At 28.3% G+C, this 27,866-nt stretch overlaps 3 protein-coding genes across 3 annotated transcripts; 2 read left to right on the forward strand and 1 right to left on the reverse strand.

The window, feature by feature from the left end:
• On the reverse strand, nucleotides 1-1,553 carry LOC107446691 (keratin-associated protein 19-2-like). Its single transcript, XM_016061403.3, has 2 exons — nucleotides 1,426-1,553; nucleotides 1-264 (listed from the first exon to the last, which is right to left on the reverse strand). The coding sequence occupies exons 1-2, from the start codon at nucleotides 1,438-1,440 to the stop codon at nucleotides 1-3; spliced, it is 279 nt and encodes a 92-aa protein (XP_015916889.2). The 5' UTR covers nucleotides 1,441-1,553.
• Nucleotides 1,554-7,439: 5,886 nt separating this feature from the next.
• On the forward strand, nucleotides 7,440-11,808 carry LOC107446688 (keratin-associated protein 19-2-like). The gene is made up of 3 exons (XM_043053515.2): nucleotides 7,440-7,540; nucleotides 9,092-9,373; nucleotides 11,679-11,808. Exons 1-2 carry the CDS (start codon nucleotides 7,526-7,528, stop codon nucleotides 9,368-9,370), a joined length of 294 nt encoding a protein of 97 aa, XP_042909449.1. The 5' UTR covers nucleotides 7,440-7,525; the 3' UTR covers nucleotides 9,371-9,373; nucleotides 11,679-11,808.
• A 9,598-nt stretch (nucleotides 11,809-21,406) lies between these two features.
• Nucleotides 21,407-27,150, forward strand: LOC107446692 (shematrin-like protein 2). The gene is made up of 4 exons (XM_016061404.3): nucleotides 21,407-21,469; nucleotides 22,166-22,267; nucleotides 24,424-24,852; nucleotides 26,887-27,150. The coding sequence occupies exons 2-3, from the start codon at nucleotides 22,253-22,255 to the stop codon at nucleotides 24,820-24,822; spliced, it is 414 nt and encodes a 137-aa protein (XP_015916890.1). The 5' UTR covers nucleotides 21,407-21,469; nucleotides 22,166-22,252; the 3' UTR covers nucleotides 24,823-24,852; nucleotides 26,887-27,150.
• Nucleotides 27,151-27,866: the final 716 nt, after the last annotated feature.

Here is a 27,866-nt window from a genome sequence, read left to right on the forward strand (position 1 = left end):
TTAAAATCCATATCCGTAACGACCATAGCCTCCATATCCTGCTCCGTAACTTCCATATCCTAGCCCATATCCACCATATCCAAGTCCGGATCCACCATAGCCGAGTCCATATCCACCGTAGCCAAGACCATACCCTCCATATCCGAGTCCGTGCCCTTGAGATTTAATGAAATACCGGGAACTTACGCCATGTCCACCATGTTTGCCGTAATGATGTATAACATCATTGCCATAAACGAAAGCGAAGCAAGCCAAAAAGAAAAGCTGAAACATTAAAATATAATTAATTGAAATTCAAAAGATTGAAAAATGTGTCTAATAAAGCTAAGAGTTAATGTATAACGAGTTCGTAATAAATTTTATCACTATAAAACTGTTAATTATCAATAAAAACATTGACGTATAAGAAACAAAATTTTATGGAGTGTTTTAATATATTTTTCCTAAAACTGTTCGTTTATAATATTGAATTATAATTAAATAAATATTAACATTCTTCATAAATGCTTAAAAAAAGAATATACTCCTTTTTATGGAGTATAACTGATAGTTTTATCCCTAAGAAAGTGATTTAATTAAAATCTTTGATACGATTTTCTTTTAACATTGATGACATTCAATCAGTTTTTTTCATGCATATAAATAATTTCTTTTATAATATTCGTTAAAAAATTAGAAACATTCACTTCATATTGGAGTCATAAAATTTTATAATACGTCCCAAAAACAAAAGTTTTAAAATATTTAAAATCGTTAAGTATTTTTACTGGAAGTTAAGATTTTTTTGAAAAAATTGTTCAATAGTAAATCTAGCTCAAGTGCCTTTCCAATGAATTTCTGTTAATTATTATTATTATTTTTAACAAATAGAAAATTACTGAAGTAACTAATTCATAAAACTTAAAGTAAAATTGAATTTAAGACATTTAATTAAATTTTAAGACCCACTTTCTTTTTTGAAATACGACAAATAAAATTATTAAAACACTTAGAAAATTTCGCAAAAATAAATTTATTTCTAAAAAAAGTGAGAAGGGGCGAAAATTTTTTTAAGTTTTGATATAAGAAATAGATTTTATAAGTTAAATTTTTTTCCGAAAGAACTAAATTTGATCATGTTTTTAGTTAAAAGGTGAAATACGATTAAAACTTTGTTTTACTTGAAGTAATTTATTTTATTTGCCAAAATTTTGTTTGAATATAACTTTGCTACTTATTAAAAAAAGGAGGAAATTTTTTCTGTAAATTAAATTCTTTCTAAAAAGTATTTAAACTTTGAATTTTATAACAGCACTATGATTGTATTATATTAAGTAAATCATTTTAAGAGCAATTGCTTAAAGCAGTACAAGAAAGGGAATAAAAAGGTGCATAAAAGCGAAACATTTTTAGATGTGTCTGCAAAGTCATTAAAAAACTACTTACAGCTATCTTGATCATTTTGCTTTTTTGAATGATTAGTCCTACATTGTGAACTAAAACTTTCTTCGATCCTTTTATATGAGTGAGTTCTACTCTAATTGATCAGATATTTATAACGCAATGAAAAAAAGTTACGTTATCAAAATTCCAATCGGAAAAGGCGCGTGCATATCTTTCACGCTTCTATGCTTTAAATGAAACAATAGTTCCAACATAACTAATTCATATATATTTGTGGTTAATACTGTTACATAATATTCTGTTTAAGAAGTTTAACCATGAAATTTTTTTTTACCGAAGATATATTTATTTATTATTATCATCACTTACGCAGTAGAGTGCTTTTTATCCGAACGCCGATCAACCGAATTGTTCAATACACTCGATTAATTAATGGGTTTATATTAGTATACTACAAGAAAGAATATCGACAAGAAATTACTCTTATTCTTCAAAATTTCTAAAGGAAGGCGGAAATCGCTTCTTTTGTTTCTTAGTGACTTTGAAAACGGAAAAATAGTTGGCTTTGTGTGAAAATGTACAAAAATTGATTTAGGAATTTAAAAATTTGATCAAATATGAAAATTAATACACTTTAAAAAATTTTGATGTATAGTTACTCCCATTAATGGGGTTAAGGAAATATAAAAGTTTTTACAGTGCATGTAGTCTTATTTTTATTTACCTTTTTCCTCCTATAGTTTTATTTATTTGTTTATTCATTTTTTTTTTTTGTTCTCTGACAACACTTATTTTCATGAGTATTGAAATTAATTTAATGAACACATCGTATAAAACAAGCAACAGCAATTTTAGAAATGTATTCACATTCATTTTTAAAAATATGTATTGTTATTTTATAAATTTTATATCATTCTTTTGTGCACGATACATGATAACTATAGTTCAGAACTTAAAAATGTATTTATTTAAAATGTTTTTAAGAATGTATAAAAATGTTTATCTCAATACGAAAAATAATGGCAACCATACATAAAAATTTTTTGCAGTGTGCAAAGAGTACAGATAAAAATTTGTAAATGTTAATATTTTTTAACGGCTTCTGAATAAGTGAAATTCCCATAAAATTGAACTTGACTTGAATTCATAGGTGTTAAAAATATTAACATTTACAAAATACTATAAATGTCAGAACAAAATTATTAAAAACAGTTTTCTAAAATTAAATCATGCTGAGGTGTTTTGTAAAATAGTCGAACCTGTAGTATTCGAACTTCGATTNAAAAAAAAAAAAAAAAAAAAAAAAAAAAAAAAAAAAAAAAAAAAAAAAAAAAAAAAAAAAAACAAGAATTGGTTCTATATATTGGTATAGCTATGGCTTCAAATTTTCTAGAAGACGGGGGGGGGATCGCTTTTTTTTGGTTCCCCAGTGACCCAGAGAAAGGAGCACAAAAAAAAAAAAAAAAAAAAAAATTGAAAATGCTCAAAAACTTATTTCATAATTAATTTAAAATGTGGATTGAACCCGAATTTTAAAACAAGGAATTTATCTATAATGCTGATGAAAGTGGACTAAGTGGAATAGAATTCATAGGCGAGGAAAATTGGAGTATTTGCGAATTATTACAATTACCAGAACAAAGCCAAGAAAAAGTGTGTATGGAAGTTATGCGGAGAGAAAAAAAGAAGAAGAAACATTGCTTTGAAAGTAATACAATAAAATTGTCCAATCATCCTTTTTTTAAAAAAAAAATTGTATCGGATTCAGTCTCCATCGGTCTGGATGATCGGAGTTCTATGTGTGCTTTTGGAAACCTTGTCCAAAGGAAATAAACGAAATATTCACATGGGCCGCAAATTAATATTTAGATAGGGAAGAAACGGAGATACTTTCTAAGTTAGTCAAATAATCATTCAAAAACGAGTTTGTGCTAAACATCATAACGTGTATAACTTCCTTTTAAAACATATTTTTAACTCCTCTTTGGATTCTTAATTAATCAAAATAGTTTCGATGTTTCGCACACCCTCCTTCAATCAGAGGGATTAGACTGGTTCCGATAGAGCTTTTGAGACCACCAAAGCGTATACTGAATTGACTTCCATTTTGCAAGAATTATTCACCGAAGAGCCATTACATTATGACCACCCTGCTGATAACATGTAGGACCACCTTTAGCCCTCAAAACTGCTAGCACCCGCCCTGGCATTGATTCCACAAGGTGCTGATAGGTAGTCTGAGGTATCTGGTACCAAGCGCTCACCAACTGGTCCTGCAATTCCCTCACATTGTGAGGGGGTAGCGTGGCAGCACGAATTTGGTTTTCCAAGTAGGACCACAAATGCTCGATTGGATTAAGGTCAGGTGAATTTGGGGGCGATGACATGATTTGAAAGTCACTGGAATGTTCCTCGACGATTCGACCCTTATGACATGGTGCATTATCCTGTTGGTAAACACCATCCCCCGCAAGAAAAACTGTTGCCATGAATGGGTGAACCTGGTCTGCAACTATGTTCAAGAAGCTTACAGGCGTCAGGGATTGTTCTATGAGGATTATGGGTCCTAATGTGCCCCATGAAAGCATTGTTCCTGTGCGAGAAACCATGATAACATGGACGTGCCCATTGTTATAGATGGAGGGTGGTCAGAATGTAATGGTTCTTCTGTGTAAATCTATATGTTAATGGTGATTAATTTAGAACACCCTGTATATTTTATGACTAATTTTTATACGAGTGTGTCTGGACAGTTATCAAAGTTTTTAACAAAAATAAATACAGAAAAAATAGGGCAGTGTGTATCAAATCAAATATTCAACTCTTCAAATTAAACTTACGATTTTACTCATAATTAAAAGGTTTCAGTCAGCTCTTCATGAAAATACCTTTAAATTATTCAAAACTGTAACCAAGTTTATTTTAGCACAGCATGCTTTACATTTTATTCCAGTTGCAATATTATTCAATTCATTTCTGAAAATTCAAGATCAATGATATTTTTTTTTAGTTTAATATTATTCAATTCATTTCTGAAAATTCAAGATCAATGATATTTTTTTTAGTTTCAGGCGAAATCGAAAGCAAAAAGTAGTCAAGCTTAACTAATCCTTATCAGAACAATTTTATGGCTTGTTTAAGTTCAACTTAAATTTCGCAGATGCATATCCTAATGTTCTATGGAGTAACAAGATTGATAAAATCACTCAATTTGAAAAGATTATAAATTCTGATTGCACTGAATACATACTAAAATGACACTTATTGAGTGTCAGCTAAATTAATACTGATTTGTTTATTTTCAAACAAAGCGTTCAGTTCTGTTGCATAGATGGAATGAGTGTTACGTAATAGATTTTCAAAGATAATTCTCTTTTTGGGAGAGAAATGCGAGTTTCTGGCAAAAATATGTGAAAAGATTTATTTTTAATCTTTTACAGATTCTTAAAATCTTGAAATATATAGTTTAACTTGATCATAATGGAATTTTACATTTGACTTTGGAAAAAAAATATGATTACCTTATTAAAAAAAAACATTTAAAAAATAATATTAATACAGTCTCGTATAGCTTCTAGTCGCATATAGTCAACATAGCTTCTATTCAGCTATATTGAATAAAAAGAAATATACGAAGGGGAATGAAGAAAAAAATGCATACTGGAATAAAGAAATATACCAACTGCTTCAAGTGATTGTAATTATTGGTTTAAAATAATTGTATTTATAGAAAATATTATAGTGAATCGAAAATGATGTTCAAACAATTCAAAGGATTGATATCGATATTAAAATAAATCTCTAATTCTAGCGTTGTAAGAATTTTTCTTTAATTAGTCTGTGAGATTTTAACTAATTAAATAACAAGACAGTTAAAAAATATAAATAGATATGCAGCACATGAAATTAAAAAAAAAATGAATATGTCAATAATTTTTGATCTAGGTTATCTGAATTTGAATCGTTCCATGGTCTAACCTGGCATACTAAAATGGCGTAACCTGGCATAAATATTTTAGAAACATGAGAAAGGATTTGCTCCTTAATTTGATATAGATTTCTAATATCTTGAAATATATAGTTCAACTTCTTTGATAGTGGAATTTGATAAGAAACTTTGCGAACATTTTATGGCTACATTATAAAAAAAAAACATTTCAAAATATAATGATCTGTTCATATTACATACTACAGGTTTATTATTACATTCATATTACAGGTTTCCAGTCGGATATATTACATAAAAAGAATTATACTAAAACAATTGGTTATCAAATGATTGCAATAATTGACTTAAAGTAATTAGATTGAGAAGAAATATTATAATGAATAAAAAAATATTTCCAAACCAATCAAAGATATCAAAATGATATCAAAATAATGTTTTTTTTTAATTTTTGTATGATTTACTTAAAAGATTAACTGCATTCATAATATTTAAGTCCTTTCTATTTCACGAAGAATTCTTTAAAAAATAGTTTCCCTCCAATGGTTATTTGCTGCTCACACAATATTTTAAAGATTGGGATTTATTAATTAGTTAACCTAAAACTATAAACGCAATTAAGAATAATGATTTTGTCCAACTAAAATGACATTGGTAACATATATGCTTAAATCACCAAATAATAACATAGGAAAATTATAAGCTTTCTTAAATTGAAAATTTCAACAAAAAAAAATTCTATTATTGTTAATGAAGCTCAATTAAATATCTCCATAATTAAGAGTGCCCATATGAAAAATAACAATAATATTTTTTATGAAAGTGCAAGTGTATTAAATAATATGAAATCTAAATATTGCTTTGTATTCAAAAATAATTTTTGTAGTTTATTCCTGAAAATTTATTGATTTGCATATAAATTGTGAAAGCTCGGTTGAAAAATTTATTTGTTTAAATTTTTTTTAACCTGGAGTGATATTAACAACAAAAAAAAAAATCATTCATTTTTGGTGTTTAATAATAATTTTTAAGGCTCTATCTCCCTCACAGAATATGAGGTTGGGAGATAAGTTGTTCACATCAACTGTGGTTTATAAGAAGTTGAAGTGCATTTTTTTAAAAAGAATATGCACTCAAGTTCCTCTGTACCGGTATAGTTTGAAATTCTTATATAAAAAATACCTTAATATTTTTCATGCCCTCAAATTAACTTCCCTTCCAAACATTCCCATATGTATCAACGCAAAATTTGTCATCAACATATCTCATTCCTATGAATTCCAGTTTATACTTCTCGAATGGGTATATTGTCAACTGATACATTTTCTTTTAAAAAGATTTTGAAATATTCCTAAACTTTCATATTTACATCTCCCCTTATTAGTATTTTCCTGCATGGAGAAAAATACCATACTATATAGTAAAGATATTTCTAATGAAAAAAACAAAGAAAAATAACCCCAATAATTTTGGTAGTAAGATCCAGAATATATGATATTTAAACCATTAATTTGGTAATCTTTCCGTTTGCATTGCAATTGTTTACCGGAAATCATGATTTTTAAAATTATAGATCTTATTATGACATATTTAGTAGCAAAAACGAAACTGAGAACTAAATTTAACCGAACAAATGGTATTTATGCCATGATCTAAAGCATCATGATAAAATTAACAAATTTCGGAATTCTTACCAAATTTATTCATTTATTATAAAAGCATATTTTATTGTTAATTTTACCATAATAATTACCAAAGCACTTCGGTAAAAATTGCCGAACATTTTAGTGTTCCATAGAACTAGAAACCCAGTAAATTTTATGATATTCTGATAGTTTTAACCATACTTTTCTCAGAGTAACAAAATTCTCATAACTTTTTGTAAAACTGTTTACTTTTTTGAAGCACTAATGAAATATTTGTTTTTAAATTTGAGATGTAATAATAAGATGTGGATTAATTCAATTTCGTAACGTTTCTTAAAATATAAGCATGATTTAATTCGGCAAGATTTTTCAAAATGCGTGCAAGCATGAACAATTTAATTTTGATTGGAATTTTTGATAACGAAATCTCTATTCGTTGCGTTATAAATGACTGATTAATTGAAGTAGAACTAGCTGATATATAAGGCAGGAGCAAAAATGGAAAGTTAGTTCTGTTGTTAGTTCAGTTCAAATCAAACAAATAATCAACATGATCAAAATCGCAGTAAGTGTTGTTTACAATATCTTTTTATTATATATTTAAAAAAAAATTTTTCTGAGGTATTAATGAATTCTGTTTGGAAAATATATACCGAAGCAATATTATGATTCAAGTATTCTAAACGTGGAGAAAAAAAATTCTTGTATAATTAACGTATGGCAATCTGGCTAATAAAACCAAAATATGCGGTATTTAAACTATTCTTTTGATAATTTAAACTATTCATTTGATGATAACTTTTCCGTTCATATGGTAACGGCTTACAGGAAATTCTAAATTTCAAAATTAAAATTCTTATTATCACACATATAGAAAAAAGTACGGAACTAAGAAGTAAATTTAAACGCATAAATGGCTTTTATACCATGCTCTAAGCTATCATGATAAAATTAACAAATTTTTCCCATTTACTAAATTTTATCACATATTATAAAAATTTATTTTACTGCTTATTTTATCAAGATTATTACCAAAGTTCTTCGATAAAAATTACCGAGCTTTTTGGTGTTACCATAGAGCCAGAAGCACGTTAAATTTTAAAATATTCAGTTAGTTTTGACCATACTTTTTTTCTCCGTAAAATATTTTTTTACATTTAATTTGACTGAGTTTAAAAAGTAGTGTTTACGAAAATATCTTTAATTTATAAAATTATTTTCAATTTTATTGATTTGAATTTTTTTTTCTTTTAATTTTTTTAATTTTTTTATTTTTAGTCAAGAAATGTTAAACAAATTTTAACATTACTTCTAGCTAAAAATAAGGTTTGTTAGAAATTTATATTCTCGCTTGAGTTTTTTGATGAGAAAACTTACATAATATTAATTGAATATATCTTCCTGTATAAAAAACTAACAAAATAATAACACAAAACCCATCAGAGAGGAATAAATCATGTGTTACGGAAGAAACAAAGAAGATACCGGTATGCGAAGTTGTCTTTTACAAGAAAGTAATAAAAGTTATACTATCAACCTGCAGTACACCTTTTTTTAAATCAGTAATATTATCACCCACTCTTGCTATGTTATAAAGTTTATTTTATTAGTGAGGAAAAAAAATTTAAATTAAAAGAATTGAACTTTTGAATTTATTATTTTTTATTCATTATTTATTATTAATTTTTTGGTTAGTAATTACGCCATGATAGCTTATAAATATCAACTGAACCGAAAATGAATAAAAAAAAAAAAAAATTCTGTTCCTTGCATTAAATTATGCTCGGTCAATGAATTCAAGATCCAAAAAAATATTATACACAGATACTTGCCCCACCCTTAAAAAGCGGAATAGTACCAATTTAAATGCTAGTTAAAGTTTAAAAGAAATTATCAATCAGAACCATCATCATTGTTAGGATACAGAATTTAGCATTTATATAGCAGTATAATTACAGCAAGAGAAAGCAAGTTGCCCAGTTTAGGTTTTTATATCTTTTCACTAGGACGTATGACGTTGCTTACGCTTCATTAATCTCAGCATGAAGATAAACTTCTTTATTCTGAGTTGGGAATGTAACTATTTGAAAAGTAATTTTAAATGATTTTTTTACAGTTTTTCTTTTTGGCTTGCTTTGCCTTGGTTTACAGCAATGATGTCATACATCATTACGGCAAACATGGCGGACATGGTGTAAGTTCAAGATACTTCATTAAATCTCAAGGGCACGGATTTGGTGGATATGGTCTTGGATACGACGGATATGGACTCGGCTATGGAGGCTACGGATCTGGATATGGAAGCTATGGTGCTGGTTATGGAGGATATGGTGCTGGTTATGGAGGATATGGTGCTGGTTATGGAGGATATGGCCGCTACGGATATGGATTTTAAATGGTAAAATTATGTTCACGTTGAAAGAAATAATTACTGAGTAAATGTTGTAGGGCTATATTTTTTAAAACAGTTTAAAATATTGATTTGAAAAAAATTATTGAAATTTATAATTTTTAGTTTTCTTAAAAATCAATTTTTTTTTCGATTCATGTACATCAGATGAAGCAAATTATTTATTAATTTTTCTATCAAATCTTTCGTGTTAAAATATTTTAAAATCTGGTAGAATCACCTTTAATTTATTTTACCTAAAACGTCTGCAGGATATAAACAGAAACAAATGCAGTTATTTCATTATTAAAGGTGGTGTCAGGATTTTTTGATGAATGTTTAAAATACGAAAATTTTTTAATTTGCTAAAAATTATCAAGCAAAATAATACCATATGTCATCATACAGTGGAAATGAAAATATATAAATTAGATACCCAAGGCCATCTAATTTATATTTTTCAGCCTACTCTTTAGATTGATGTTAGATCAGACTTTAGTTATGTAAAATCTTCATTTAGTATAATCTTCTGTTGCAAGATTAGACTTTAAAAGATAAAATTATTATTTAAATTGTCAACAATCTGGTATAAAGAAACAAGTTTAAAATTTTATAAAAAATTATTATTGGTAATTACTGATTAGTGATTCGTTTTAAGAATACAAACATTTGATTTGTAATTCAATATCAATAAAGGATAGACCGGGCATCCGGTTATTTAATTTTATTTTATTATCGGCGTTGCACAGCTTACCCACTTTTGAGTTCCTGACTACCAAAGTTCAACACAGTATCCTTGTAATTTTGAATCAAACCCAGAAGCCGAGGGTATTCCTAGATGAAGTCTAGGGACAAATTAGCCTTTGTGGGGCACTTTTTGATGAAACTAACCTGTGTTTTTGTTATATGGAGTGGGAAACCACGAAAACCTCCCATGGTGGGCGCAACAGCTTGGTGATTCTAGCCCACAATCCATCTATCACTAAGAATATTCTACGTCAGCACTGTGGTCAGTCTGAGCCGTAAGTGGAATTCTTGTCAACGAGCCTCCGCTGTGATTTGAACTTGAGTCACCTCATTCTAAGGCGAATTTTCCATCCGCTTAGCCACCACGGCATGACGCCCGGTTATTACCGGAACCCAATAAAAGAATTTTATTACCCATTACCAGGTACTCGGATCAGGTTTCAATCAGGTTCAAATCCCGGTACCCGGACTCGACCTATTTAACCGGGCATCTAGTTACGAGCAAACATATATTTTACTCTTGCTTAGAATTTTAATTCAAGGAAACTTCGTTAAAGTGGACACCTTTGGGACATGAAACTTGTTCATTAAAGAAAGGGATCCGCTTGGGCTAAGAAAATGCTAATTCAGAAATCTTATGATGAAAGTAATTTCAACTAACTTAATAAAGATAAATGAATAGAAAATTAGAAGCAGGGAATTTTATTGATAAATTTTTAGCAATAAGAGACTGTCATTAATTATTTTGAAAATTCTTGTAAATTTTAAAAGCTAAAACTGAAACTCATCCGGAGGCGCTAATAAATATTTAAGCGAGAGAAAACGTGCTATCGAATACTGATATAGTGATTTGACAGAGATAACTAGTTAGAAAGGATGGGGGGGGGGAAGACATATTAACCAATCTGATTACTTGGTGAAACTTGAAACGTGTGAAAATTAAACAGGCTTTCACAATTTTCTTTTTAAGATTCCGATTAGGCTAAGATTTTGCACCCCACATAATTTTTAATTTGCGGCTTCTAATAAACGCAATTTATGTTTCATTTAGACAAAAATTTAAATTTGAAAAATATGCAGTAAGAGTTGTCCCTTCGGAACACCCTGTATAACATTCTCGGAGCAGTTTACGTTTGTCCAGTGTTTTTATAAGTTTAAAGCATTTCAAAATTACATTTGTTTGAGAAGAGACATTTTAATATTCTAAAGAGACGGTTAAAATCACCTTTTGTTCTCATCTATCAAAACCGAATCTTATGTTTCATTAAAGTTTCGAGCATGGATCAGTTGTGAAGAAGCAAGCTCTTGAGAAAGGACATATTCTCGTTCCCTGTATATCGATATTTAAAAACTTGGTATTTAAGCTATCTGATTTATTTTAAAATTTAGATTCTATATATATATTTGCTTCTGCTATGTTAGCTTTTTTGTTTTATATTAATGTTAAATGCTCAAATTTTTACAAATGTTTAGCTAAAATCCAAGTTACTGACAAGTTCTGATACTAGTTTGTTTGATTATGGTTCTTATAAAATTTTGAGTCTAATAATATTTAATTTTTTTTCAGGATAATGATATTGAATGGCAATGATATTTTCAGGATAATAATAAGAAAATGAATGTTTCTTCTGAGGTCTTGATTGAGAGCTCATTGTAATGTTTTTCAAATGATAAATAAATTTTTTGATAAAAGTTTCTATTTAATGGTCATTTATTTATTTGTTTAAAAACTCTTTGACAAAATAAGAGTTTCTGGAAAATTTAAACTATTATTTGTTTATAAATCAAGCGTTTGAACTGAACTGAAGAACTGAAACAAATTCATAGAGCTTATATGACACATAGTTTGATGCCGGAAATTTATTTTCTTTTAAACTTTGATCAAAAATTTACTTTACCGCTTAGTTTTCAATTTTGACGCATAATTTCAAAAACAATTTAATCATTACAACTATTCTTAAACCCTTCTATTTTAAATTGGTTGAAATTTCTAATCAAAATAACTACTATTTGCTTATAAACCACTCGGAAATGGAATTGAAAAACAAAATCCATATAGCTGATTTGGAGAAGTCAAATAACAGGAACAGAAGTACTTTTTTGCAGCGAGAAGTTTTTTTTTTTTCCATAAAACTTCGAGAAAAAAAAAGTTCCTTTGAAACTACTTCTTCAGTTTTTAAGCATTTTGCGTAGTTTCAGCTACACAGGAAAAAAAGAATCTGCTAAAATTACGGCATTGTATGATAATGACTTTTCAGCATAATTCTGGTGAATAAAATCAAAATATACGGCATTTAAACAGTTCAATTGTAAATTTATTCGTTCCCATGGTAACGGTTTGTCAGAAATTCAAGTTTTCTAAATTATAGTACTTATTACTACACCTTTAGTAAATAATACAAACAGAAAGTAAATTAAACCAAATAAATAGTTTTAATGCTATGTTTTAAAGCATCGTGATGAAAAAAAATGAAAAAAACCTTGATCACATATTATGAAACCATATTTTTCCAAAAGTCATTATTATTCTACCAAAATTACCAAACTGTATGGTAATGGCATTTCAGGCAAGAAAGGCCATAATTCTCGTCAATAAGACCAAAATATACGGTATTTAAATCATTCATTTAGTAATTTTTCCTTTCATATGGTAAGGGTTTACCAAAAATTCTGATTTTCAAAATTATATTTCTTATTACCACACATTTAGTAAAAGATACAAAACTGAAAAGTAAATTCACTGAATAAATTATTTATTTATTTAATAGGTAATTTTACCAAAATCATTAACAAACGCTTAGGTAAAAATTAATGAGCTTTTCAGTGATCCCCATTATCCAGAAACACAGTAAATTTAACCATATTCTTGTAGTTTTATCCGTACTTTTTTTAAAAGAGAATAATTTAATTTTTATTACTCTTAAACTGCCCTATATGTTAAAAAATTGAACTTTCTGGACAAAATAAACGATTGTTTGCTTATAAATGATTCGACAATTGAATTGAAACAAATCCATCAAGCTTATGTGACGTAATCCAATAAAGGAAACAAGAGTACTACTTTGTAGCGAGAAAATTAAGGAAAGTTTCTTCAAAATCTCTTTTTGTTTCTTCCTATTCCTCATTCTTATACGCATTAACATATTAATGAATAGTATTTCTCGAGAAATCCTTATCTCGAGAGCCACTAAGTTGGGAATTATTTTTCATCAGTTCAGTTTATGTTATACTAAAATTAAGATTACGTGATCGATAAATAATTAATTGAAACTGATAACAAAAGCAAAGATGATATCTTAAGAGGCCTCTACCCTCGCCATCTTGTGTTTTCTTGATTACTTTTGATTATATAGTATTATTAGACGTCACACTGTTAAAATTTTTATTCTAAAATTATGGTAAAATTACAGGCAGAAATTTATCCATCAAATTAACCGTAAAGTTTACGGTAATGAACATTATTGACCTTTACGGTTTTGAAACAGTTTACAACTAGAATGGTTAAAAACCCATGAATTCAAAACTTTATATTTTTGTAATAATTTATTACTAGCATGGTTTCAAAGCCGTATATAAACGTTTTTATGTTAAGCAGCTTTATGGTGCTGCCATCTACGCGAGATTAAAAATATCGTATTCTAATTATCCAGGGTCACAAATTAGGGAGTGCAGGACACTGGAAGCTCTTCATGTGTTGAAAAAAATGGAGGATATATTATGGTGTCAACACTGGGACTCGAACCCTCGATCTGTCGGCTATGAGATAGGCAGAGTTGCTCTCTCCACTATACTACGTACCCATCTGCAGGGGATTAAGTAGCTTGATTAGGTGGTTTTAGTTGGTACGATAAAATTATGGTTACTTAATCATATTAAGCGAAAGCTGTTAATCAACGATTTTTCTCACAGTAAACAATTTGAATACCATCTTATAATGGTTGACTGCTTTGCTTGAATGTAGTAAAATAACAGCCAAATAAGTTGCTATTTAGTAAATTTTTTCCAAGAAATTGTTGTGAATGCAAAACACGTTTAAAAAAAAGCAGGAAATAAAGGTGTCACTTAAGTAAACAATGGGAAATAGCGCTTGATAGTTTTTAGAAATTTTTATCAAAAGTTTAATGCAATAAAATATGCAATTTGTGGTTTTTTGTAAATAATTAAAAACTACATGTTTCTCAGTTTTTAGATTTTTTAAATCTTATTTTATTATTCTAAAAAATTCCTTAATTTTAATTGCATAAAAACAAGGATACTTATCAGAAATCTAAAAGCAGGCAACTCTATCCACAGAAAAAAATTCATAATCATCAACAATTTTACAAACTTATTTTACGATTCTCACGATTACTATAGATATCTGATACGATACTCTCCTTTTAAACACAGTTTGTAAGGTTCTTAAGATACTGAAATGATGGCAACAAAACTTAATAGATAAAATTTTCATTTACTCCAAATAGCTGAGCTCAAAATTTTAATATCAAAGTTAAATACAACTTTATAGTTACAATATTCGCGATCGCAACGAACTATAGGGGGCGTTGTTGTATGAGACACATACCTGCGATTTCTATATGAACCGTCATTCAGTTACTCTGGAGACGTCTTTAATGTAGCGTGTAGCATTGTAACGTTCCTTCTTTAATGTGGCTTATTAAATTTAAAAAAGAAAAATGTTTGATATCCTTTCTTATACAACCGAAAACAAGATGGTATCTTTTTTTTTTTAAAGAAGGAACATCCAAAACACATCTGAAAAATATTTGTAAATAAACAGAAAAAAATATGTATCTTCTTATTAGAGTTAAAACCTAATGCCTGAGAAATAGTTTTACTAAATTTAATGATATAACCTGAAAGGCCTATTTAAACTTTACATTCCATAGTTTTAAGAATCATATTACTTCAAACATTAAAATAAGCAAAAAGTATACATAAGCTTCATAATTTTATGTAATTTAATTTTGTAAATAAAGTTTTTTGACAAGTAATTTTATCAAAAAATTTTAAGTTTTAATAAAAATCATTATTTAGAAACTGAAAAACGTAAAGTAAAGAATGCTTACGATACAAAAAAAAAAAAAAACAATTCTAAAAATTCCTTATATTAAAATAAACAACTTTCATGTTTTTTCTTTTTTGATTCATAATCGGACGTAGAAAACCATTCTATAGAAAACTATCATCAAGAAAAAAACTACTTAAAAGTAAAATTTTTTATTTTATAAAAATTAACACTTACCTGCTTTATAAATCAGAAGAATTCCAAAATGATTTGTTCTTCGATTTTTGTTACCATTTTTTAGTGCTACGAAAATGCGTCTTTGGGATTTGCCAAAAATAGAACAAGATGCAATTTTATTTTTTCTGGAGCGAAATATTTTGCCCATTGTCCACCGAAATCCGATAAACTACTTTGATTTTAAATAAAGTGTTTCGTTTTATGATTTGTCACAAAAATTTTAGGTGTAGATTGGCGGCACTTAAAAACAGCCAAATCTGTAGCTGCTGTGGCGTTAATACATAAGTACCGAATTTTTATTCATACTTTTCTGAATCATATTACTTGAAACATTAGAATATGCAAGAAGTATACATAAACACATAATGTTATACCATTTATGTTTTCAAAAAAAGTATTTTGACAACAATTTTTATCAAAAAATTATAAACTATAAAACGGAAAATAAAGAATTCTTAGGATAAAAAACGATTTTAAGAATTCTTTACATTGAAATAAAAACTTTCTTATAGTTTCTTTTCTTATTATTCTTATAGTTCTAAATCAGACGTAAGAAACCATTCTGTAGAGAACTATCATCAAATAAGAAGAAAAAAAATTACAAGCTAATTTTTTATTATAAAAATCATAACACTTACCTTCTTTATAAATCCGTAGAGTTCCAAATGAAATGTTCTTCGTTTGAAAGTTTTATTTTCAGATAACATGTGCATAGATTATCCCTTTATTACTTTTAGATAACATACCACGACACATCAAAATTTAATAATTGTAAGATCTCAATATGAATTTAAATATTTAGCTTAAAAACAGAACAGCTGAATTCTAGTTGAAATTATCTATTCTTTCAAAACTAAGAAATACGTACCAAGAAAACGATAAAAAATGTATTAATCATCAGCACAAATGACACTATTTCAAGTAATTTGGTTGATTCTTTATTGTTGTTTTCCGAATTATATGGATACATAAATATATACTGTTCTATAACAAGGAAGAATTCTATAACTATTGCAGTTCTTGACGTTCTGAATTCACATTTCTTTATTGGAATGACGAAAGCAATGTTGACTTCATTTTAATTTGTAATGAATTGAAGACAGAAAAAATTATTTCACCGTAATATACACATCTGTAACAGCAAATGATCTTGTTGGTAATAGAAATGTAAAAATTATTGAGAAATTGTTCTTCAAATGTTTGGCGTGATCTGCTTCAATGTTTGGCATGTTCTGGTTAGTTTTTTCAAGTTCTTCAGCTGTTCCTTAGGGAAATTTTGATCTTCATTTGCTGCTAAGAAAAGAGAAAGAAAGAAGAATTTGCTGCTGAAAAGAAGAATTTGCGTCCGTCATGAAAGATGATTTTGATGGAACTAAATGAAAACGTGATAAATTAATGTCTGATATTTGCAGGCTCCCGATAGAGGGCGGACTCGAGCGTTGCGATCGCGAATTGATGCTACGGTTCTTTCACTTTTTTAAGGACCACATGAACCCTATTAAAATATTAAAATACAGATGTTTACTTTTATGAACATAAAATTCCTATTAATATAATGATTAAGAATCAAATGTAAAACAGTACAAATGATGATTAAAAAAAAAAGCTCCATTGCCTTACGAAAAATATGAAGACTAAAATAAAAGTTGACAAGTTTCAAGCGTTCAAAAATCGGAGCCCATTCTCAAAACTCGCCAAGCGTGAATGACTTGTGACATTAATTTTCGGATGCTCAAAATAAGTCTACTTTTATTATCATCTAAATATTTTTTTAAATCACTAAAGTTTTCATCTTTTCTCTTAAATTTCTTGAGATTATTTATTTAGCAACACAGTATATTAAATTACGTTACGTGATAATAAAATAAGTTTTACGTAAGACAATACCATGGGCTCTGAGATTGAAAAAATAATAATTAGTCCTAACTTTCTAAAAAAAATCAATGCAGTAAATTTTTTTTTACTGCTAGTCTTAAAATCATTTAATGACGTCAAAAAAATTCTGTTTACAATAGAAATTTCAAAAGTAATAATATGTTTCGTTCAAACAGATTTCATATCAAACATAGTTTCTGTAAAACGCAGAGTTAGCACTCTCACTGTATACATCTTTATATATAAGAAGAGAGTGGAATGATAACACATAGCCAACCACAGAAGACTTCTGGTTAGTAACGCACAAAACAGCCAATCAAAATTGAGAACGCATGTATGTGAAAAAGTAATAATTTTTAAAAATGCTGCCTGCAGAAATGTTACAACTAAACTTACCAGCTAAAGCTTGTTGAGATTTTTATTTGTATCGAATGTGTGAAATATATTGATCGGAGTTTACTTTAAAATACTCATATCTTTGTTACATAAAATGGATCGCCATGAATATCATAGACCTGAATATCTTTTACTTATTTTTAATTGGTTTTTACTTACTTTCAGAAAATTGTTCAACCAGAAATATTAATTAACAGTTAATATTTGTTTGAGATATTTCTTGGGAAAAATATACTTGAGGGTGCCCCTTGGCGAAATTGGCGACTTATGCTTGGCGCCATACTTGTTTGCCCGGAACGGCGTGGTAATCCACAAACAGGACATTTATATCTATTTCTAATTAAACCTTCATTTATACACCAGTCAATCACTGTTTTTTTTCATTGTTATTAAAATCGTACAGAAGCTAAAGATTTATCTTATTGACAGTATTCATTTTTAGTACCAGAAGCAAAAGTAACCTTACCAGCCGGTATCCAAAGTAGAACTAACGGATCTCTGAAATTACATTTAAAAATTCCTTTAAAAACAACGCTAAATTCTAAACTAACCAGAATCACGATTAAAATCTAAACCAATCAGAATCAAGATTGGTTTTCAACATCACCCAGCTTGGTGATCAATCGAGATCACAACTTGGCGGGGGCACCCTCAAGTATAGTCTACCCTATTTCTTAAATAATGCATAAAAGTGCAAATCATTCGTACACAAAATAATGCAAAAAGAAAAGTCAATGAAAAATATAAATAGCTAGGTTTTGAGAATATTCAGAGATCCATTGTAAATAGTTTTTAATTTTATTATTTTCACCTTATTTTCTTTGTAACGATTCTGACAAAAATGCTTATTGATCATTGATAACAAAATTATTTCCCTTTATATTTGTGTTTTTATTAGTATTAAGTATGGCAAAAAAAAATTGCTATAAATATACTTGAGGATGCCCCTTGGCGAAATTAGCGACTTATGTTTGGCGCCATTCCTGTTTGCGTGAAACACTGTGGTAACACGGATGTCTGCCAAAACATTGGAAAATTTCAACAAAACATCGGCCAAAACAGATCCAGGAGTTTCCTTGTCTTCTGGATTTGTTCAAAATTACAACGCTACGGAATTTCATTAGTAGTCATTTGATAATAATATCCAGTGATAGTTTAGGAGTCAAATTTTTCAAAAACACATACATATCTGTTTGTAAAATAGTTTTTCAAAAGATTTTCTTTTGTCCTACTCCTTCTATACCTAAAACATAGGTGGCGTTGCAATTGTGACGTGAGACGCTTTTAAAAGGCTTTTCAACCCTTCATTTAAAATAGTAAACTCTCAATTTCGTTATTACGCTTATTCGTGTTTTATTTAAATAATATTATTAGTAGCTGCATTTAAGGGGCTCTACTGGGGGACATTTTATTTAATTTTTTATTATTTTTTTCTTGAGAGAAAACTTTGATAATTATAACAAGTGATAGGTTAGGAGTCAAATATTTCAAAACCATATACATATGCTATTAAAAAAATTTTTTTGTCCAACTCCTTCTTTACGTAAAACACAGGTGGAGACTCAATTTTAATAGTACCTCCATTTTGTGCTCAGAAATGATTATATAAATCAGGAATTAGAATATCAGTAATCAAAATTAGAACTTCAATATTAATTTAATCTCTTTTTCCAAAGATGAGCACTTAAATCAAAATTAATGCAATGTATTTCATAAAATCGCTACTTTTACTCCAAAAAAAAAAAAAAAAATAAAAAAAGAAAATAAAACTCAGAATAGTATGAACTCTTCACATAATCGAGAACTTTTATTTATTCAAAAATCAGTACTTTTATCTTAAAACTAAATAAAAATATTTTCATAATTGAAAATGCAATTGCCTTCAAAGATGAGAACACGTTTCTCTTAGAAATAAGTCTATGCTGCTTAGAGATATGGCAAGTACTTGTTATACCCTTTTTTAGTACATTTTACTCTTTCTTAAGCATTCTATTTTATCAGTGCTTTAGCAGTGAATGATGGAAGCAAAACATATGAGAAAAATAATCATGCCCACTACAAAAATGGGAAAAAATGAAATTGAAAGCAAGGAAACAGGATACATTTCTTTGCCGGGGAATAAAGGGGCGAAAAGTGTAAAAAAATTCTGACGTTATCGAAGTTAAATTTGTGTTCCAGGTTCAAACAATGTGCGGCAATCAAGGATTTAACAAATAGATGACGGGCGTTAACGTCGTATTCTCTTATTCTAAATTTTCAAAAACGCCTTGTTTGCACCATGCAGCTTAGGTTGCATCAGCAACGCATGACGTCAGTGTTTATCAGTACTAATGGATCGCTAAGGAACTTGATTTTATTGATTGTCCAATCAATCAATTTAATATCAAAACAAGACAAGATATAAACAATTTTGTGCGAAACGACTGTACGAGGCAATGTAGAAACAAGTTACTATAAAAAATTAGAAAAACAGAAACGTTTGAGTCTAAAAAGTTAAGAAAGAGCTGAGATGGGTTGAATCCGCGGCTAGCAGCAAGTGAACAGAAATTAAGTTTGGTATATGTACTAGCATAGGTATGCAATTAAGTTTGGTTACGTGAGTTGAAAGCAAAAGCGTGAAACGTAGTAAATTTTTGGCAATTAGTGTGATTTGAATTAACAGGGTCAAAAATACGACAAAAGTGTTTTTGTTAAACAGAGGGAGGAAATTGATCAGGATGTTTAATAGCTAGAGCCTCAAAAAAAGGCGTAAAATTACTTTTTGTATGAAGTAAATTGGATATGATGAATAATGGTATTGACAGTAAGGAGTTTGCAAATTTGACAATGTCATTCGTGAAGCCATAACACGACAGATGTGTTCATCATCCAGAATTCGATGAATCATCAATTTTTAAAACCTTGAACATAAATTAAACTTTCATGAAGCTGAAATTCATGCCAACCCTTTTACACCAGTCTATCTTGATTATCTGGTATCTTGTTTCATCCACATAAATGCTCTTTTCTTTTTTAATGACATCAATTCCTCATCGAACCACCATTTACCTGTCTGGATATGTTTCATGTTTTCTTGTTTTGTTTTCAATTTCATTTTCTTCTTTTTTGTTGGCTACAGTAGCGTAGTTTTGGGGAGGGTTTGGGAGACAAAACCCCCTCCGAAATTATATATATTACTTGATTAATTGACTATTGTACGGTAAGTAGGATGTAAATATAAGAAAGTTTTCATTATTCAGTTTTCTGTAGTTTAAACGCTTAGAATATATATATAAGAAGGAGATAGGGCCGGGATATCCAGGTTGGCAGGACACTGGACTCACATTCGTGAGAACGGGAGTTTGCATCCTGCCGGCTGAAAACTCTCCGTGTAGTAAATGGTGATTGGTGCAGGTTAAATCTGACGGGTCATAACGTGCTCCATGTTCTTATATCAAATTATACTTCTGGGGGTACTGAATTGAAGATTGATCGTTCTTCTGTTAAGATCAAAATTACGATCTGTGGATGAATGAATGGATGGTTGAGTGGGTTCGCCTAAAAACGGGTGTAACAGGAGTTGAATTAGTGGTCATGGATGGCGCCACTGAAAAAAAAATCTCGCTCCATCCACTTTAATGACAGACGATAACAACAACAGAAGGAGATAACCAATATCCCCTTCGAGCATAAATTGAAACTACGCCACTGGTTGGCTACAATACTTTTTTTTTTACCAATCACGTGTTGGTGGATCTTGGTAATAAGCGCCTGTTTTGAGCATTTAAACATGCCAAGTTTAACTGGAAGAAAATTAGCAAGCATTTACTACGAAGCCGTCGAAGAGTATAAGTAAAACGAAAGTAAGATAATTAAAATGTATAACAGAAATTTCGTAAATCACTTTTTATTTCACTTTTTTCATAATTCACTTTTTATTTTATTTTGATTATGAATCAGAAAAGCAAAAGAAAAGTTTTAATTTCAGAATTTTTTAATATTTTTTCACATTTTTGCAAATAAGAATACGGAATACAAAATAAAACAAGGACATTTTATTCAAAATGAACCAAAAAAATTTTATTCCGAAGTACAATATTTCAGTTGTATCAAAACTTAAAAAAAATAATATTTCAAAATTGCTATTATTTTTTAAAAAAAATTACTAATGGAAGATTTATGAGATTCTTTTGTATGGTACAACAGGATAAACTGTCGACATTTTAAAAAAAAAGCTTCAAAAATATGTTCCGATCCTCCCTATAAAATAAAAGAAATTACTGTAAATTAGATAAAAGTGTTCCCTGAATAATGAAGCTAAGTTGGATAATGCGATGAAATAATCAGTTTTTAATGAAAAAGTACTTTGATAGATTTACTTCTTCGTAAAATCTCACACGAAGATTTAGATTTGAAAAAATGCTTCTGTCTTTGTTCCGCAGCGTATTAAACACATTAAATTCACGCATGCGTAAAAAAATGACAGTAGATAACATTCAAATTATGATTTGATAATAAGATATTTGATTGTGTCGTAATCAATATTTCTCATTAATTAGAGTAGAACTCAGAAATATAAAAGATGCGAGATCCGGAACAAACTATTCATTGTTCTTAGAAGTAGGGAAAACAATTCCATCAACAAAATGATCAAATTTGTGGTAAGTACTTATTTATGATTATAGCTATTTGATATTTATTCTTTTCTTTCATTAAATGTTTCTTATTATAAATTGAAATTCGATAGGTTACACTTCTTTGAATTTGATAAGTAATATTTCTGTGAATTCTGTAATATAATTATTTTCTATCATTTATCAGTCGAGTAGAGAGTCGATAGATTTTACTTTTTCTGTTAAAATTTAAATTATTATAAATTTTAAAACTGAAAATTGGCATTAAAAAGTTTCCAGACAAATTTAAGATTATCGTAAAAAACTGTGATATGATACCATTACTTTCGTCTAATATTATCGCAATAGGTTTAAAAACAATTTTTTCATAATACAGGTACATTTTTGCATAACGTGCTTTGTAAATGAAAAAAAAAGCGTTTATTTAACTTTTTTTTCAATTTATTTTTTAATTTTTTTTCGATTTTTAATTTATATAAAATGTCCAAAAAATGTCTATAAAGAATTCGTAATCTTGTCAATGAATCATTTGTGCACGTTGTAGCAGATTTGAATATCATAGACCAATTTGAGCTTCTTTATCGTTTTTTTAAAATTGTTTTAGGACACTAAAATAATGTGTTTTAAGAGCGGATTCATTGAACTATATGGAAAAATATTTATGTCTTTAAACTTTATTTCATGTAAAATGACCATAAATAGTTTATAATGTTGCCAATGAACGTTACAGCAAACTTGAATATCACAGAACAATTTAAGCTTCTTTATCATTTATTTAAAAATTGTTTTAGGACTTTAAAATAATGTGTTTTAAAAGGGAACTCATTGGACTATATGCAAAAATATTTATGTCTTCAATTTTTCCCAAAAAGTATTGTGACTTGAAATCTAATTTCAAAAGTATTAGCATATTATAGCTTGTTGTTTTTAACGTGATTTTATAAAGGGGGCAAGCAGAGGTTTGAAATTCGACTTTATATTTGATTTAAGCAATTTTTATAAACTTAAGCTGTAACCTTATTTGGTAAACTGTTGTCTCAGAAGAAAAAGTTATAAATTTTTATTTTCTATTTCACAAATAGTACAGTTCTGTTAACGTTTTGTCTGTAAATAAAATTAAGTTGAGAAAGAATTTTCTCTCGTAAGAAAATTTAAATTAAGGAATTAAAGCGAGAACAGTTTTTAAAAAAGTTTTGAATTATCCATTTTCCAACTATTTTCCAAAAGAAATATAAGAGTACTTTTATTGAAATAATTTTTAAGACATTTTAAAACAAATTTTCGATTCAAATTGATTATCATTTCAACAAACGACAGGATATTTCTAGTTTTCTCTAAATTAAAATAGTAAATTATTAAGTAAAAAACTCATTAAATATTTATTAAGACTTGTTAATATTTATTTCAACTAAAGTGTTTTAAAAGAGAAAAAAAATATGACAATAATGCTTATCAAATAAAAGAAATAACGTCTGAATTCATTTCTTAAAAATTTTCTCATTTTGCCCTTGAAAATAGGAGAATTTTTTACATTAAATTTTCAGTCGATAAACGATGTTACTTATGGTCACTTCCCAAAGAAGTCAAAAGTATTCTTTTTTTTGGGGGGGGGGGGAATGGAAAATTTTAAATTATTTAAAAAGCCCAATTATAAAATGAAACATTTTTGCCTCTCGGCATCTACATTAAAATTGTAATCTACATGAGAACCTAAAGATTTATTTGAAATTCGAATTATATCCATCATATATGTATTTTTAAATAAAAATTAAGACTCTTGAGTAATTTCTAGAAGATTAGTTTGCTATATATTATTATATTTAATGTTGTTCTTCATTCGAAACTTAATGATGAGAACCTGAAAACTGAAATTTACTTTGATATGTTTTTAAAATTATTTAGTCACGAAAATTAAATTAATAAAAATGTATGTTTTCGGCACACAAATATGAAACTTAAGAATCACCTAAGTAATTCTCAATTTTCGAAAAAACGTTTTGCTATATATGTGAAAGCAGTAGCAACTTTTGATCGAATTGAACTGAAATTTCTGTTATTCGAAGAGCTAAAAATTTTGTGATACACCCTTCTTAATGGCCTTCTTAATTTAATTTTGTTTTAATTTTGGACTATTTTTTATAAAATCATGGATATGAATACAGTGAAATATATTTATTTTTCAGTTTTTTCTCTTGGCATGCTCTGCTTTAGTTTATGCCAAAGACGTCATCCATCATTACGGTAAACATGGCGGCCACGGAGTAAGCACACGATATTTTGTAAAATCTCATGACCATGGCATAGGATATGGCGGATATGGGCTTAGTAATGATGGTTACGGACTTGGATTTGGAGGATACGGACTTGTAAATGAAGGATATGGTCTTGGTCACAACGGATACGGACTTGTAAATGAAGGACATGGTCTTGGTCACAACGGATACAGACTTGTAAATGAAGGATATGGTCTTGGTTACAACGGATACGGACTTGGTAATAGTGGTTATGATGGCCACGGTTTAGGATTTGAAAACAATGGCCCTGGATATGGAGGATACGCACGATACGCATATGGATTTTAAACATCGTAAATAATGCTTAGCAAAATCAAGGTGAGATTATACTTTTTTTTATTTGAAAACTTGTGACTGATTAAAAATAGCCTAGTTATAAAACAAAATATTTTGGAAATATGTACTATGCAAAAATATGGTAATTTGGAATAGAAATTTTTTTGGTAAAATGTTATTTTATGTGCCATGCAATTAAAATGGGATAAATTCTCATATACTTTAGAATTTAAATTTTTTTTTTTGAAACGACTTTTTAATGACTGAAGTATTTTTATTTCTCTACTAACTGAGTGAAACTCTACTTTTTAAAATTTTAAATCGTATCATTTGATTAAAAATAAGCCAGTTGCTTAATGCAAGAAATGCATAATTTTAAGAACTAAAAATTGTTTTCATGCGTAAAAATTTAGGTGATATTCGAAACGCTTTGTTATTGCCGATGGCTGGTGTTAAGAAGTTTATATTTAATTGCGTTTAATTTTTATTTTCGTTTTTTTTTTTTAGTTTCAATTCTTACCCAAATATGTATATTTGTATTAACATTCACTAAAATATTAAATATGAGTTTATATTTGTTAAGAGGTTTATAAGATTCCCTTTTCAACATTCGACTGTGCAAATTGAATGATAAAAATTAATAGGAAAAAAGACAAAAGCAAGACATTTCTTTCTATTAATTAGTTTGTAAAAATAAAAGCAAAGCAAGCAAAATAAATTTTTTAATTTCTTCATATTTATTGTATTTATTTTTTACTTTAACTTCGAAACTGCGATCAAATTACCTTTTTTGATTCAAATTTTTTTTCTAAAAATCAACTAAATGTTACAAGCGCTTTTTATAATTAATCTTCGGACCACTGATTCACGTATATTGTAATCGAATTGTAATATTTAATTCAAAGTTCATTTTCAAAACTCAGTAAAATATTATAACTAAATTTTTAATTTCATAAATTTAAATTATTATTGCAAAACAAGTAGGAAGGAGTTGGATAAAACGGGATAGTCGGACAGAACGGGATACGTCGCCTAGGGACCAGACTATTGCAGCTATCTAGTGGACAACGACAGAAACGTGTTATTCGACCGTTATTATATCATTCTCGGTGCGTCCCGCCTCGAGATCACTATTTGATAGAAAGTTGTAGATCTCAGAACTTTTTTACTCTATTTTTTTGCCATTTTCTACATTTACGTGCGTTGTTTTTGACATTGTACTGCCTACATATATGGGAATAAAATTCCGGTGAGTATTAAATTTAATTAACCATTTATTTACCAATATTTTTATGTGCAGTCTATCTAATTTTATTTTCACATTTAGGCAGCAGCCATGTTTGTTTCAAAAGCGGGACACTTGTGAGTTGGATAAAACGGGATAGAGTTTTTTATGTCCCGTTTTATCCACCTATTTATTTGTTGGATTATTACATTTTAAAATATCCATATATATTAATGTAGGCCTAGGCTTTTTAAACAACTTATTTTTATTAGCTATATATATTTTTGAAAAATTGAGTCTCTTTATATAGTAATGCAAAATTTGTTCATTAACGTTCATTATTAAGCCTTTTATTTTCGACTCTAGGATTTCACATCTTTCTTTAGAACTAATTGTAATGTATTTCTCTGATGAAGACTTGAACTTTTTTATATATAAACAATATTATTTATATATTTGCATTATTTATAATTTTATATTTATATATATGCAAAAAATTAAACATTGTAAACCATATCCCGTTTTATCCAACCCAGGTATGCTAAAACGGGATATGTAAGAGTTTGGAAATGATTTTTTTTTTCTATTTCACAGTCATTAAAATTAATTTAAAATATGTTTTTTGTATGCTTCCATAAATGTTGCAGCTACAAAAAAAAATAATGCATGGTTTTCCTTAACAGATATTCCTTAGTAAATAAAAATAATATGGTATTCCGTTTTATCCAACTCTCCCTTATTTATATTTGCATTACCTTAATGAGTTACCGGATAACTAATTTTGTCAGCATAATATAGTTTACAATTTCAATTGCACTGAAAAGCGTCTCATTACATTTCTTTACTTTTAGGTCCCATTAGGTGAAGATTCAATAAACGAAAAGTTCCTAGTCAAAAGTAAGTAAGAATATCAAATATAAAGTGCATCAAAGAGAAGTTCGAAATAGAAACTCAAGAGCGTAGAATTAGCTAAAACTACACATATTTAGAAATGTATAATTCAATAAAAAGGTATAATCATTTTAAAAATACCTTTCTAACGAAAATTACAATGATGAATTTGTAGTATGTTAAATAATTTTATGTAAATAAAATATTTTACAAATTGAAAACAATTTTTTAACATCATACCCCATGGGTCTATGTGCTTTATTTATTTTTTCAATATTCTTATTTTATATTATTAGCAACTTAAAGAAATCTTATTTAAGAAATAAAAGAATATATTCTAGGACAGGATACATTTTCATTTCCGTACAAACAAAATTTCTTTTGATTATGAAATTTATTTGAAAAAAATTGCTGAATCAACTGATATTTGTTTTTCTTTTTCATATATAATTAGTTTTAAATCTATATTTCTGCATAGAGGGCGCTTTGTAAGCCAGTATATTTATATCTACACTGTAAAAAAATTTTGGTGTATAGATGTCACCACTTTTGGTGTTTAAATAAGCTTAATACATTTTTGAGTACAGACCTGTAGTTACCGTGAAAAAAAAAATGTAAAATTTATAAGCAACAATTGTTTGAAGGAACCAGTGCAAATGTATCACTGGTTGTTTTTGTAACGAAATGTTTTTACAATGATTCAAATGCGCATGAAAATATTTGTTGTCAATAAATAAACTTAAATAGGGCGGAGGAAAAATAATGTTCTCACACTTAGTAAAGGGAAAACTCAAAATGTTAATTCATGCATATTTGAACTCAAAATAGATTAAAAGACAGGATGTGAATATTAAAGTGTGAGAAAGCGTTTAGTTTTGAATAAATGTGATATATATATATATATATATATATATAGACATAATAGAGAAATAGCTAACAT

This window comes from Parasteatoda tepidariorum, chromosome 7 (genome assembly GCF_043381705.1).
Source record: "Parasteatoda tepidariorum isolate YZ-2023 chromosome 7, CAS_Ptep_4.0, whole genome shotgun sequence".
Taxonomy (NCBI): Eukaryota; Metazoa; Arthropoda; class Arachnida; order Araneae; family Theridiidae; genus Parasteatoda; species Parasteatoda tepidariorum.